This window comes from Triticum urartu, chromosome 2 (assembly GCF_003073215.2).
Source record: "Triticum urartu cultivar G1812 chromosome 2, Tu2.1, whole genome shotgun sequence".
In the NCBI taxonomy this organism is placed as follows: Eukaryota; Viridiplantae; Streptophyta; class Magnoliopsida; order Poales; family Poaceae; genus Triticum; species Triticum urartu.
The window spans coordinates 40871813-40886680 of NC_053023.1; the positions used below are offsets into that span (position 1 = coordinate 40871813).

Consider the following 14868-nt stretch of genomic DNA (forward strand, 5'->3'; position numbering starts at 1 on the left):
CAACCGGCCGATGCTTCGTCTGGTGCTCCGGGCCTGCCGGGGGTAAACCACGACGGCTGGCCGCCCAGCGCGCGGAAAGAACCAGTAGCGTCCCGCCGAGCGCGTGCCAGACGAGCGGTGCTAGTGCGGCCAGGAACGACTTTTCCTTTGCACTCACCGAATCATGCATGCACACGCGTGCGTGCATGCAACTTTAGCCGGTTATTCTCTCCATCGCCCAGCTAGCTAGTCAGATCAGGCTTCTCGAAGCAGCTCGCATTTGCTGGACGGACCGCCCCCGTCCGGCGGCCAACGACGCTTGTCAGCTCATCGTTGCCGCTTGTGCCGTGCCTCGTAGGGAGCAGCGCACGGTTTGACGAATCGCATTGTTCCACGCCTGTGCATGGCGCTCTGCAAATTGATTAGACTGAACTTCCAGTCGTGTACGTGTGTGCCGGTGAGGCGGGGTGGCCAGCAGCGCGGTGGTCGCCGGCCGCCGCCGGTGGAAACTTTATAGTGGACATAAATTTTCTGGGGGCTGAATGTGCTGTGCCCTGCCCTGAGCTGCATGCATATGCATGCTATGCTACCCTGGTCGATCGAAGTATTCTTCACGACTCGGTGTGCAGCATGAACAGTAATTACTCTAATATAAACCCTGCACGACATGGAACGCACGTAGTCATCGCTAGTTTACCACTCCACTACGTACGTATTTGTCCAAAGATAGCACTACGTGGCCGGTTCCAAATTCTCGAAACAGGGGTACGTGGCATTGACAAACAAAAGGGATCGTAGGTTAAATAGGCCGTTTGGTGCACGCACGCTAACGTAACGGTGGACGCAGTTACGGATAGGACGCTGCGATAGGCGGCAAAGGGACGAGGGCACTGGGCACAGCTACAGCCCGCCACGTATGCGGGGGAACATGCACGGCCTCTTCCGTCAGAACCGGCACGCACACTAGCAGCAAAGCTACTGTGCCTACCCAGCTTGCTAGCTAGGGCGGCCATGCGCGTCGTCAGTCCGTGCGTCGGTCGGTCTGTTCATGCCGAGCCAGCAAGACGGCGTACATACACCAGATGGCCCGTTCCGTGCAATCAATGAAACCGACCGGGTGTCCGTAAGTTATATAAGTCAACGTAGGAGTATATATAGCATGCAATAACTGTCGTCGGTGTCATACGTAAAAAAAAAACTGTCGTTCGTGTCACTGTTTTATTTTAGATAACTAGTAATAATGTACGTGCAATGCATGTTTATATTAGATAGAATATTAGTTGCACGTTATATTAGGTAAAATATATTTTTTGCATGTTGGTATTTAGTAAGATATCAATTACTTTTTCGCGGGAATGGTAGGATATTAATTACATGGCATATTTCAAGGGATAGCGTTGAGTCAAAACGTGTTTATAACCAATGGCAGTGGTGGGTAATTAGAGCGTTAAACGTGTTTGGTGCTCAACATTGGAGCGATTTGAACCACTAGATAACATGGTTTGAGGGTCGAGATGGTTTGGATCTACCCATTTGAGTCTTTTTATATTGGTATAGATAAGATGCTGGTCAACGTCGGCGATATACCTGCCCATGTGGGCGATCATGACGGGGGCGACGACGGCTCATAGACGTGGCAAAATTTCGTGTTTTGACCATTTTTCAAAACCTATTCGAGATCTAACCCTGAGTTGAAAAAAAATCGAGATCTGACCATTTTGCTATCGCCAGAGTCCATGACGGTAGGGTCTAACAGCCTATCGTCAGGGTTTTGGCGGTAGGAGACTGTTGAAATATGAGATGGGCCTAGAGCCCATATGACAATTTCATATTTGATCTCTAAGGGCCCATGTAGGTGGCATGACAAGGTGGTGGGAAGTTTAGTCTCACCTCGAAAGTGGAAGGAGAGTTGGAGTGGTTTATAAGGGATTCTCTTCCTCATGCTATTGGAGCTTGAGAAGAGATGAGGCCCTCGCGCACTCCTCCTCCTCCGCTCGCCTCGCCACGCCGCGCCGCGGGATTGAGCCGAGCCGAGCTCACTCCTATGCGCTTCTTTTTGCCGGTCTGGAACAGAGAGTCTTTGACAGGTGGGGCCACGATCTAAGACGTCGGATCGTGGGCTAACGACTTGGACGTGGGTTCAGCCCACGTTTCTCCACGCGCAGCCGCACATATATATGTGGGGCGCTGCCAACCCTAACCGCCACGAAACAGAACGCATCTCCGCCTCCACGCCCGCGTCGCTCCTCTGCTGCTGCTGCCGCCGGCGACTCCGTCCCGTTCACCGCGTACACGGTTGACGGGAGAGCAGGCCTCCGAAACACCGCCTCTCCGGATCCTGTACGGGAGAGGAGCGATTAGGTTTTTGGGTAGCGACTACGCGACTGCTCGCTTCTGTTCATCTACGTCCACATCACCTTCGTCATCACCATGTCGACCGACGCCGACCGTGCCGCCGCTGAGAAGGCCAAGGCCGACAAGAAGGCCGCCGAGGATGCCGTGGCTACTGCTGCCGCCACCGCCGCCGCATGGCCGATTGGAGGGTATACATCGTTTATCCCTCTCATGTTTCTTTCTGTTGTAGCAGTACTAGCGATATGCGTAGATGTTTCTACTATATGCGTAGTACATGCTCTGTTAGATCATAACCAGTGTGTTATCAATGCTGTCAATGTCATGCTCATGATTTATTCATGGATTAATTTAATCAGAAAACTGCCTATTTTCTTATCAATCCAAAAACCTAATATGTGTAGGAGTTTTTCGAATTCTGGTTTTGCTGCTGCACTGAAACCGTCGTCGTTTATGGGGACGTACTTTAAGCGTTGGCAGACTAAAACCACCTTATCGCTCACTACCATGAACGTGTTTTGGGTCGCCGGTGTGACTCCCACAGGAACGATCGCTCCTGATCAGGAGAAGGCATTTAAGGAGGCCACTGTCGTGTTCCTCGGGGCAGTTCTGAGCGTGATTGGAGATAAGCTGGTTGACACATATTTGCATGTGCGGTCTGCCAAGGACTTGTGGGAGGCGCTCGAATCTAAGTTCGGGGCTGCCGATGCAGGGAGCGAGATGTATATTATAGAGCAGTTCCATGATTACAAGATGGTTGAAAACCGTCCTATATTGGAGCAGGCTCATGAGATAATATGTATTGTTAAGGAGTTTGAGCTTCTTAAGTGCGAGTTACCGGGCAAGTTTGTCGCGGGCTGCATAATCGCTAAGCTTCCCAATTCCTGGAGGAACTTTGCCACCACTCTGAAACATCAGAGGCGTGAATTCTCTGTGGAGGATGTCATTGGCCATCTGAGTGTTGAGCAGAATTCAAGGGCAAAGGACTCGCACGGAAAAGGGGTCGAAGGAATTTCTGTGGCCAACATGGTGCATCAGAAGAACTCCAATTCCCACAAGCTCAAGAGAAAGAATGGTGTCCAACAGAGTGCCGACTTTAAGAAGAAGGGTAAGAAGACCTTCAAGAAGAACAAGAAGGATGAGGGCTGCTTTACTTGTGGTTCAATTGAACGTTGGGCCAACAAGTGCCCAAACAAGTATAAGAAGCAAGGGCAGGACTCCAAGTCTGTCAATATGATTGTGAGCAACAATGAGGGTGGTGCATCTGGGTACGGTAATTTATTTGCTGTATTTTCAGTTTGGCCGCCCACCGATTGATGGGTCGACACAGGTGCAGGTGTTCATGTGTGTGCTGACATTTCATTGTTTTCTTCTTACCAGGCCACAGGTCACGGGTCCGTACTGATGGGGAATGGCGCGAGTGCTTCTGTTCTTGGTGTTGGCACGGTCGATCTGAAGTTTACTTCGGGAAGGATCGTGCAGCTGAAGAACGTACATCATGTCCCCGCCATCAAGAAGAACCTCGTTAGTGGCTCCCTTCTATGTAGAGAAGGGTTTAAGTTGGTATTCGAGTCTAATAAATTAGTTGTTATGAAATATGGACTATTTGTTGGAAAGGGTTATGAATGCGGAGGCATGTTCCGCCTTTCTCTTGCAGATCTATGTAATAAAGTCATGAACAATATTCATTTGAGTGTTAATGAATCTGAAGTATGGCATTCACGTCTATGTCACATTAGTTTTGGTGTTATGACGCGGCTAGCAAAATCGAATTTAATCCCGAGTTTCACTTTTGCCAAAGGTTCTAAGTGCCATTCGTGTGTGCAATCTAAGCAACCTCGCAAGCCTCACAAGGCAGCAGAGGAGAGACACTTGGCGCCACTGGAACTCATACATTCTGATCTTTGTGAGATGAATGGTGTGTTGACTAAAGGTGGAAATAAATATTTCATGACTTTGATAGATGATTCCACTAGATATTGCAATGTGTATCTGTTAAATACTAAAGATGAGGCTCTACACTACTTCAAAATCTATAAGGCAGAAGTTGAGAATCAACTTGAAAAGAAAATTAAATGAGTCCGGTCAGATCGTGGTGGAGAGTACTTCTCGAAAGAGTTTGATGCCTTTTGTGCGGAACACGGCATTATTCACGAGAGGACGCCTCCCTACTCACCCCAGTCAAACGGGGTTGCCGAGCGGAAAAACCGTACTCTAACTGATTTGGTTAACGCCATGTTAAATACGTCGGGTTTATCCAAGGCATGGTGGGGGGAGGCTATAATGACATCCTGTCATGTCCTGAATAAAGTTCCGACAAAGGATAACGAGATCACTCCTTACGAGAAGTGGACCAAGAGAAGGACAACACTCTCGTACTTACGTACCTGGGGCTGCTTGGCGAAAGTTAATGTGCCGATCCCCAAAAAGCGTAAGCTTGGACCAAAGACTGTGGATTGCGTTAATTTGGACTACGCTACGAATAGTGTTGGCTATAGATTTCTAGTAGTGAAATCTGAGGTACCTGACATGAAAGTCGGTACAATTATGGAGTCTAAAGATGCTACATTCTTTGAGGACATTTTTCCCATGAGAGATGTACAAAGCACTTCTAGACAGGAATCTGAGGAGACTCTTGAACCTGCCATTCCGATGGAATATTATAATCAAACACATGATGAAAATCCCGAGGAGGATAATGAGGAATCCCTTGGTAGGGGAAAGAGACAAAGGACTGTAAAGACCTTTGGTGATGATTTCTTCATATACCTCGTGGAGGATAATCCCACTTCTATTTCAGAAGCGTATGCATCTCCAGAAGCTGACTACTGGAAGGATGCGGTCCGTAGCGAGATGGATTCCATCATGGCTAACGGGACTTGGGAGCTTACTGGACGTCCTTATGGTTGCAAACCATTGGGATGCAAGTGGGTGTTCAAGAAGAAGCTTAGACCCGATGGTACGATAGAAAAGTACAAGGCTAGGCTTGTGGCCAAGGGCTACGCCCAGAAAGAAGAAGAAGATTTCTTCGACACTTATTCACCTGTGGCCAGACTGACCACCATTCGAGTATTACTCTCGTTGGCGGCCTCGCATGGTCTTCTCATTCATCAGATGGATGTTAAGACGGCTTTCCTGAACGGAGAGCTAAAGGAGGAAATCTATATGCAACAGCCTGATGGCTTTGTGATGGATGGTCAGGGAGGAAAAGTGTGTAAGTTGGTGAAATCTTTGTATGGCCTGAGACAAGCGCCTAAGCAATGGCATGACAAGTTTAATGAAACGTTGACATCTGTTGGCTTTGTTGTTAATGAGGCTGACAAATGTATATACTATCGCTATGGTGGGGGCGAAGGAGTTATACTGTGTTTGTTTGTTGATGACATACTGATATTTGGGACTAATCTCAAGTTAATCAAGGAGGTTAAGTCTTTCCTACCTCAGAACTTTGAGATGAAGGACCTTGGAGTGGCTGATGTTATCTTGAACATCAAGCTATTAAGAGATGATGAGGGTGGGATTACACTTTTGCAATCCCATTATGTTGAGAAGGTGTTGAGTCGTTTTGGATATTCGGACTGCAAACCATCTCAAACACCATATGATTCTAGTGTGCTGATTCGAAAGTCTAAAGGCACAGCTATAGATCAATTGAGATACTCTCAGATTGTTGGTTCACTACAGTATCTAGCGAGCGCAACGAGGCCTGACATCGAATTTTCTATTAGCAAACTGAGCCGATTTGTTTCCAAACCGGGTGATGTACATTGGCGTGCTTTTGAGAGAGTTATGCGCTATCTGAAAGGTACTATGAACTATGGACTTCACTATACTGGATACCTGTCGGTACTTGAAGGGTATAGTGATGCGAATTGGATCTCTGATGCTGATGAGATGAAGGCCACAACTGGGTATATATTTACTCTTGGAGATGGTGCTGTTTCCTGGAAGTCTTGCAAGCAAACGATCTTAACAAGATCGGCAATGGAAGCAGAATTAACAACATTAGACACATCGGGTGGCGAAGCAGAATGGCTTCGAGATCTGTTGATGGACTTGCCAGTGGTTGAGAAGCCGGTTCCGGCTATCCTTATGAACTGTGACAATCAAACAGTTATTGTCAAGGTGAAGAGTTCAAAGGACAACATGAAGTCCAACAAACACATAAAAATGAGATTGAAAGCTGTCAGAAAATTGAGGAACTCTGGAGTGATAGCGTTGGATTATATTCAAACGGCTAAGAATCTGGCAGATCCCTTTACTAAAGGGCCATCACGTATTGTGATAGATAACGCATCAAGGGAGATGGGTATGAGACCCACATGAGTTGCCATGGTAGTAACCCAACCTATGTGATTGGAGATCCCGTGAAATAGGACCTGGGAAAACAAGCCAGTGGTGAACTGAGGAGAGTAACTTTACTAACCCACTCCGTTGGAGATGCAATACTCTCAGAAACTGTATGGAAGGATGACTACTGTCTCAATGTGTTTCAAGGCTTATATGCATAAGCAAGATGCTATCCTACAGAGCGATCTTTGGAGGAACACACCTATATGAGCCCGACTGCTGGTCACAGTCTATGAGATTAGGGTGATCTCTAGCAAGCTCATGAACAGGCCAGGAGTGTGACTAATATGCTCCACCCGAGGGGTCGGCCTTCGGCAGCCTCGTATCAGTGAGACTTGTGGTGAAACTTCTTGACGCCAAACTGACAATTCAAGATATAGTCCATTGTTCAGTTGTGAAGGAGTGTAAATACTTGGTCTAGGTGGAGCTCAACCTTAATCGATCTCCACTGAGATGCTGGTATATCAAAACAGCGTTTGAAACAAAGGACAAACTGGGCCCCTGAAATCTGGTGCGGGATTGTTGAAATATGAGATGGGCCTAGAGCCCATATGACAATTTCAGATTTGATCTCTAAGGGCCCATGTAGGTGGCATGACAAGGTGGTGAGAAGTTTAGTCCCACCCCGGAAGTGGAAGAAGAGTTGGAGTGGTTTATAAGGGATTCTTTTCCTCATGCTATTGGAGCTTGAGAAGAGATGAGGCCCTCGCGCACTCCTCCTCCTCCGCTCGCCTCGCCACGCCTCGTCACGACGCGCCGCGGGTTGCGGGATTGAGCCGAGCCGAGCCGAGCTCACTCCTATGCGCTTCTTTTTGCCGGTCAGGAACGGAGTCTTTGACAGGTGGGGCCACGATCTGAGACGTCGGATCGTGGGCTACCGACTTGGACGTGGGTTCAGCCCACGTCTCTCCATGCGCAGCCGCACATATATATGTGGGGCGCTGCCAACCCTAGCCGCCACGAAACAGAACGCATCTCCGCCTCCACGCCCGCGTCGTTCCTCTGCTGCTGCTGCCGCCGGCGACTCCGCCCCGTTCACCGCGTACATGGTTGACAGGAGAGCAGGCCTTCGAAACCCCGCCTCTTCGGATCTTGTACGGGAGAGGGGCGATTAGATTTTTGGGTAGCGACTACGCGACTGCTCGCTTCTGTTCATCTACGTCCACATCATCTTCGTCATCACCATGTCGACCGACGCCGACCGTGCCGCCGCTGAGAAGGCCGAGGCCGACAAGAAGGCCGTCGAGGATGCCGCGGCTACTGCTGCCGCCACCGCCGCCGCATGGCCGATTGGAGGGTATACATCGTTTATCCCTCTCATATTTCTTTCTGTTGTAGCAGTACTAGCGATATACGTAGATGTTTCTACTATATGCGTAGTACATGCTCTGTTAGATCGTAACCAGTGTGTTATCAATGCTGTCAATGTCATGCTCATGATTTATTCATGGATTAATTTAATCAAAAAACTGCCTATTTTCTTATCAGAGACATCTCTACCGCCAAATGGGCTGGCGGTAGTCTGCACAACCCTACCACCAAGGTGCTTGGCGGTAGGCACGAGCACGCACTGTGTTCAAAACTCAGACGGGTTTGGGCGGTAGGGCATGCAACCCTACCACCAGGGTTCTCTGGCGGTAGCAAAAGGGTTAGATTTCGAATTTTTTCCAAATTAGGGTCAAATCTCGAATAGGTTTCGAAAAAGGATCAAAACATGAAATTTAGCCCGTAAACGTCTCGGCGAACGTTGGCCAGCACCGGCCGGACGGACGTGGACGCGCCACCGGTACGATTCAGACACGCCGATCGCGATGCCGGCCAGAGTAGAGAAGCACCGTCCGGGCCCGAGCGGTTATGGTCGTGGACAAAGGCGCAAAGCACAGCCGTGGCGTCGTTACAGGCTACGAATTGTCTGTCGAAAACGACGAGGACACGCGGGCGGATCAAAGCACAGATCCATTTTGGATGAGTGGCCTCGGATTTGGCTCTGGCTACTAGTACTAATTCAAATCTTTGTAGTGCTACTCCCTCCGTATCGACGTTTTTTGATACTTTTTTCGATGCTAATCGGGCGCGTCGTAGCTCGCAAAAAACTCATACGGCGTTATCTCACACAAAAGCGACAGAGCGCTGTGGCATTCACAAGAACATGCACAATAATTTGCAATAGCTTTGATTTATTAGCATGCAAAATATTTCATTGATTGCAAATTTGAAAAATATTTCAACAATATACGTACTCCCTCCGTCCGGAAAAGTTGTCCACAGCGTAGTGTAATGTCAATTTTTCAAAAACACCCTTATAACTTCAAATTTGTTACAAACAGGTTACCATACAGGTCGCGTCTTCTTCCTTCTTCCTCCGCCTGTCGCCGGCGCGCGTCGCCAGGGCCAGTCGTCAGCCCAAGACCTGCGCCGCCCAATTGCTTGCTCCGCCGCCGCACTGGACGTGCTCCTCCGCGACCCAGGACCCGCGCCGCCCTACTTGCTCCGTTGCCGCACAGGACGTGCTCCTCCGCGGCCCAGGACCCGCGCCGCCCTGCTTGCTCCTCCGCTGCCAAGGACCTGCGCCGCCCTGCTTGCTCCGTCACCGCACAAGACGTGCTCCTCCGCCGCCCAGGACCTACGTCGACGATATCCCCTCCTTCCTCGCAGGGCATGCGCCGCCGCCGGCCAGGACCCCCGCGCGCCTGGACCACGAGCTCCCGCCGCGCCTGGACCACGAGCTCCCTCAAGCTCATCCTCAAGCCCTTTTGCGATCCTGGACCTCAAGCTGGAGCCCCTTCTGCTGCTTCTCCGCAACTTGCTGCTCCTCCCCTGCTCGTGCTGCCGCCCGGAGATCCCCTTCTCGTGTGCTGCCGCTTGAGGTCCCCTATTCGCGCTGCTGCTGGTGAGAACAAGTACAGGGTTCTGTAATTTGTTCATCTCCAGTGCCTTGCTTGCTTGCTCTGTAATTTAAAACATAAATGATCTGTGTACATTGCTTGCTTGCTTGCTTTGTAATTTGAAAAAATTCAGTTAACATTGATGTTGATTTCTGATGGACCAATCTTTAGTACTGCCAAAAAAATGTTACAGAGGGGCAGAATCATTCATGGCAGTAAAAAATAAGTCATGGGCAGAATCATGAGATGATGAGAAAGGTTATAGAGGTCAGAATCATTGACAAAAGAAGGAAAAAATCATGTACTAAATTACAGCAAATTCAGGCCAGATTTAGCCAAATTGGAAACATTATTTGGAATTCTTCTTCTTCTACTCTTGCTAGCAGTGAGCAGTGAGATGGGAAGACAGATTATCTTCTTAGTTGAAAGCATTTTATTCACATAGTCCTAAAATTTATAAGCTGAAAATACAAGCTTCTTCTACTAATTCTTTGAACTTTGATTAGTCCTAGTCTGAACATGTCACAACATTTCTGTCAAAATCTCAGACTTGACAATAAATCTCAGATTATTTAGGAACACACTATTAACTGAATTTACACTAAGATTTCTTGTTAACCTAATTTACACTAAGATTTCTCACTCCATTACATAATTCTGATTGTTAACTGAATTTACAGAATAATAATTTCATTTGCATAATTACAGTGAAGTTTCAGTAACTACCTTAACTGAATTTATAGTAAGATTTCTCACTCCATTACTCTGCTATTAACTGTATTATTCTGCTATTAAGAATTGACACTATATTATTCAGTCAAGTTGATGTTCAGATCCTGTCATTTTGTTCCAAAACCTGTCAATTTCTGTCAGGTTTTGATCTGTCAAGTTGATGTTCAGTCAAGTTGATGTCAAACTTGACACATAAATAAAATTTGACATCAATGAAATTTAGACAGTGAATACAGTTTGGACAGTACTCCACTGTCATATTTTCAGTGAGTAAAATTCAGTTTTGACAAATTGAAGCCTACTCTATTCTACAGAAAATGTTGTAGAGGATGTTATTAACTTTTCTGATGTTGTAGAGGGAGTAATAGATATTCATAGTTCTATAACTACTGCCATGGTCTACTAACAGAAGATAATTTCAATATTCAAAATGTGTACCTGCACTAGTTGTCAACAAGAAATACAGTAAAAGTTGAGATGTACTCATGGCCCCTGCTTTTGTTTGCTTTTTAATTCCTGCCCTGGTCCCTGCAAAAAAGAGAGATGTAGTAGGACCTGTAGTTGCTTATGAACAAGGAGTACTTTTAATATCTACTTTTCTCTTTCTTGGTTTCTTTGCTTTTTGTCTAGGATTCTTCATGGTTTTCTTGTTATGATTATATGCTCACCATTCATCTTTTGTATACTCTTGTTATGAGATCAGATAGGAGCACACAACTATGGATTTGAATTTGATGCCGGAAAAGGAGGACGAAGCTCAAGAAGAAGAACAAGCTCAGCAGGGTGATGCTATTGATTTGAACTTGATGCCGGAAGATGAGGACGAAGCTCAACAAGAAGAACAAGCTCAACAGGGTGATGCTATTGATTTGAACTTGATGCCGGAAGATGAGGATGAAGACATTGAATTGAATTGGTTTCCTGAAGAGGAAGAAGCTGAAGAGGCACAAGGAGATGCAGAATTGGAAGAAGCTCAAGAGGCACAAGGAGATGCAGAATTGGAAGAAGCTCAAGAGGCACAAGGAGATGCAGAATTGGAAGAAGCTCAAGAGGCACAAGGAGATGCAGAATTGGAAGAAGCTGATGCACATGGCAATCCAAGAGGCAAGGACTTGACAGACAAGGAGAGACATGGTGTTTACTTTGCTCTGCGAGTAATCGAGCTTAGAGATGGACAGGTTCACGTGTATGACAAGGTGCTCATTGCGACGATGCTGAATGTTCACCTGCGAACAGTTACAAGAATATGGAATCTAGCCAAACGACAACTTGCAGCAGGCCAATAAGTTGATGTTTCAAGCAAGAAGAACAAAAGTGGTAGGAAGAGAAAAGAACTAGATCTGTCGAGAACAGCCACAATCCCCTTGAACAAAAGAAGAACAATCCGGTCTCTAGCAAGGTGTTTAGGTGTGCCCCGATCAACCCTACATGACAGATTTCAATTGCAAGAGCTGAAACGCATCACAAGCACCATCAAACCCACCCTCAAGCCACAGAACAAGATAGCGAGACTAAAGTTCTGCCTATCCATGATGGATGAAAGATGGATATCAAGTCCTTGGCCCAGTTTCAAGCCAGTGACAAATATGGTCCACATCGACGAGAAATGGTATGACATGACCCGAGTGAAGAGTAGCTACTACGTACTGCCTAGAGAAGAAGAACCAAACCGAACTGTGCATAATACTCATAGCATTGGGAAGGTAATGTTTCTAACAGCTGTAGCCAAACCTCGCTACAATGAAGATGGGGAGATGATATTTGATGGGAAACTTGGCATTTGGCCGTTCGTGGTACAGACCGAGGCACAACGAACAAGCCAGAATAGAGATAGGGGGACAATAGAGTTGAAGCCGGTCAAAGTTACTAGACCTGTGTGCAGAGATTACTTGATCAATAAAGTAATCCCTGCCATTCAAGACAAATGGCCGGACGGTGACGATGACACAACGATCTTTATTCAACAAGATAATGCAACACCGCATGTCCTCCCTAATGATGCTGGTTTTCTAGAAGCCGTGGCACAGACAGATCTGGATATTCGATTATTGCAACACCCACAAAACAGCCCTGAGCTCAATGTTCTGGATCTTTGTTTCCACTGCTCCCTCCAATCCCTAACCGACTACAGAGCGCCTATGAATATACAGGAACTGGTACAGGGTGTAGAGGAGGAGTTTGAGAACTACGATCCCCATAAGCTGTTCAAAAGCTTTATGACGTTGCAAGCAGTCATGGTGGAAGTGATGAAAGATCAAGGAGGAAACAACTATAAGCTGCCGCATCTACACAAGGACCGTCTACAAAATGGGGGAGAAGAAATAACCGGTGTATACTGCAGTCCTGAGCTAATTACTGATACGATGGCCATTATAGAACAAGGAAATGAGTAGATAGAGAAAGCTCAAAAAGAAAGGGAAAGGGAAAAAGAAAAGAAAGGATAGGAGTATTTGATGTGTCATGTGTATGGCTTGTGTCATGTGTATGTATTGTGTCATGTGTTTAATGAGAAAGGATAGGGAAAGAAAGGATAGAAGTATTTGGATTTATTTGAATTCATTTGGATTTATTTGGATTTATTTGAATTATTTGAATTTATTTTATTTATTTGGATTTATACACCATATGTCCAATTGCAAACATACCTAAAGTTTCCAAGAGGATTTATACACCATTTGATTTATTTAATTTACAAGAGTATCTTGAACTTTAAAAGTGTAGATCGAAAAAAAAACCAAGCTTCCTCTTGTGAAAAGTGTTCAGAACAGTTTTACTGTAAGATCAAGAGCTTCATCTTGTGAAAAGTGTTCAGAACAGTTTTACTGTAAGATCAAGAGCTTCATCTTGTGAAAAGTGTTCAGAATTGTAAAAGTGTTTGTATAGTCCTAATTTACTGTAAAAGTGTTAGTGTTCAGTTCACAGTATAAATTATAATGACAAATTCAGTGTATTCAGTGATCTTGCTAAAGAAGCTCACAAGCTCAAGCTCCAGATAGACTAAGTTTTACAGCTACTGTACTCAAAAGAAGCATTTTGGATTACCACAGCAAAAGAAGCATATTCATTTTAAACTTGTGTTTAACAATGACAAACTACTCCTAAGTGGGTCTTTGATCAAGAATCCTGACATGATGGGTTTATTTGGATTTATTTGAATTTATTCTCATTGAATTTAATCTCCATAGTAGTTGTTCTCATTGAACATGTCTGAACTTCAGCAACCACATCACTCACTCAATCACCTGATCTTGGACTCACCCTTATTCTTCTTACAAGTTGATGTCAGACTTGACACATAAATAAAATTTGACATCAATGAAATATATGCAGTCAATGTACAGTCATTGGAGTAATTTTTGGTGTTGTACATTCAGTGAATATACAGTCAACTGGAGTACATTCAGAGGAATTTTCAGTGTTGTACAATCCGTTCTCTAGGGAGTAATAATGCCAAATTAGTTAATTGATCGTGTACTAACAGCAATTCATTTTGAAGATTTACACTGAATCTTGTGTACTGTAGAATTGACAGTAACTGAATTTTCAACAATGTCAAATCACTCAAGCAGTAACTGAATTTTCACTAGTGTCAAATCACTAGTTTCAGAAATATTGGTGCTCACCTTCCATCTTGGCAGTACAAGAAAAACTGAGCAGCCAACTGTTGCCGCTTTGCATGCATTGCTGGCAACTCGAGTAGCTTTACCAAAAAATTGAGCATGGCATCTACAGGTGACAAACAAATGAGCAAGATTCAGTTAGATAACCACTGTTAGAAGCATGTGAGTGCAAAAAAAATTGACAACTGAAATTCAGTTAGATAACAACAGTCTGAATGGAGTACAACATTGATGTTATTTCAGGATTAATAAAGATGGAGCAGCAGCAATGTGAATGGAGTACTTGATGGATAACTGAAATTGACACAAAGCAAGATTCTCATATTTCATCTCACACAATCTATCCATCCATCCATCTCAGCCTTGTTTTGTTCAGTAGAGGTTCAACCTCGAACGCCACCATGCAACTCTGTTATGTTTTCAGTAAAGATTGCTTTGTTTACCTCTGTTCTGTTTCCAGTAGACCAATCGAAGAAGATGAAGAAGAAAATTGCAAGAGATCAAAGGGAGCAGAAGGGGAAAAAGGAGACCTTTGAACTCTGGCGGGTTCCATGGGCCAGCGAGGCCGCTGCCTTAATCCGCCGACCGCCGGAAGCAACACGGCGGAGGCGTGGGGCGGGGGAGCTCCGGCGGTGAGGGCGGGGCGGCGTCTGGCGGTCTGGACGAGGCGGCGTCCGGCGTGGAGGAGTCGAGCTCGAGCAACAAGGGAAATGGGGGATTTTTAGGGGTTGTGCAGGGGAGCGTGGAACGATGGTGTGGCGGCGCGGCGCGGTTGAGCTGCGGGGGAGCTGCGCGGCGGCGCGGTGTGGTGGAGCGGCGCGGCAGCGCAGCGCGGTTGCGCAGGGGAGCTGCACGGCGCGGTGGCGCGGAGGAGCTGGGCGGCGTTGGAGTCGGCCGGTGTCGGAGGAAGATGGAGAGGGAGTGCGGGTTTGGTCGGGCAAACATGAAGG

General features: G+C 46.3%; 1 protein-coding gene across 2 annotated transcripts; it reads right to left on the reverse strand.

Moving 5' to 3' along the window:
- Window positions 1-8861: 8861 nt before the first annotated feature.
- On the reverse strand, window positions 8862-14785 carry LOC125535524. Of its 2 annotated transcripts, XM_048698588.1 has the most exons (4): window positions 14449-14785; window positions 13922-14024; window positions 10737-10826; window positions 8862-9629 (listed from the first exon to the last, which is right to left on the reverse strand). In XM_048698588.1, exons 2-4 carry the CDS (start codon window positions 13974-13976, stop codon window positions 9163-9165), a joined length of 612 nt encoding a protein of 203 aa, XP_048554545.1. In that variant the 5' UTR covers window positions 13977-14024; window positions 14449-14785; the 3' UTR covers window positions 8862-9162. The 2 variants fall into 2 exon arrangements, with proteins under 2 accessions (XP_048554545.1, XP_048554546.1); XM_048698589.1 differs by having other exon boundaries at window positions 13922-14785.
- Between the last annotated feature and the right edge of the window lie 83 nt (window positions 14786-14868).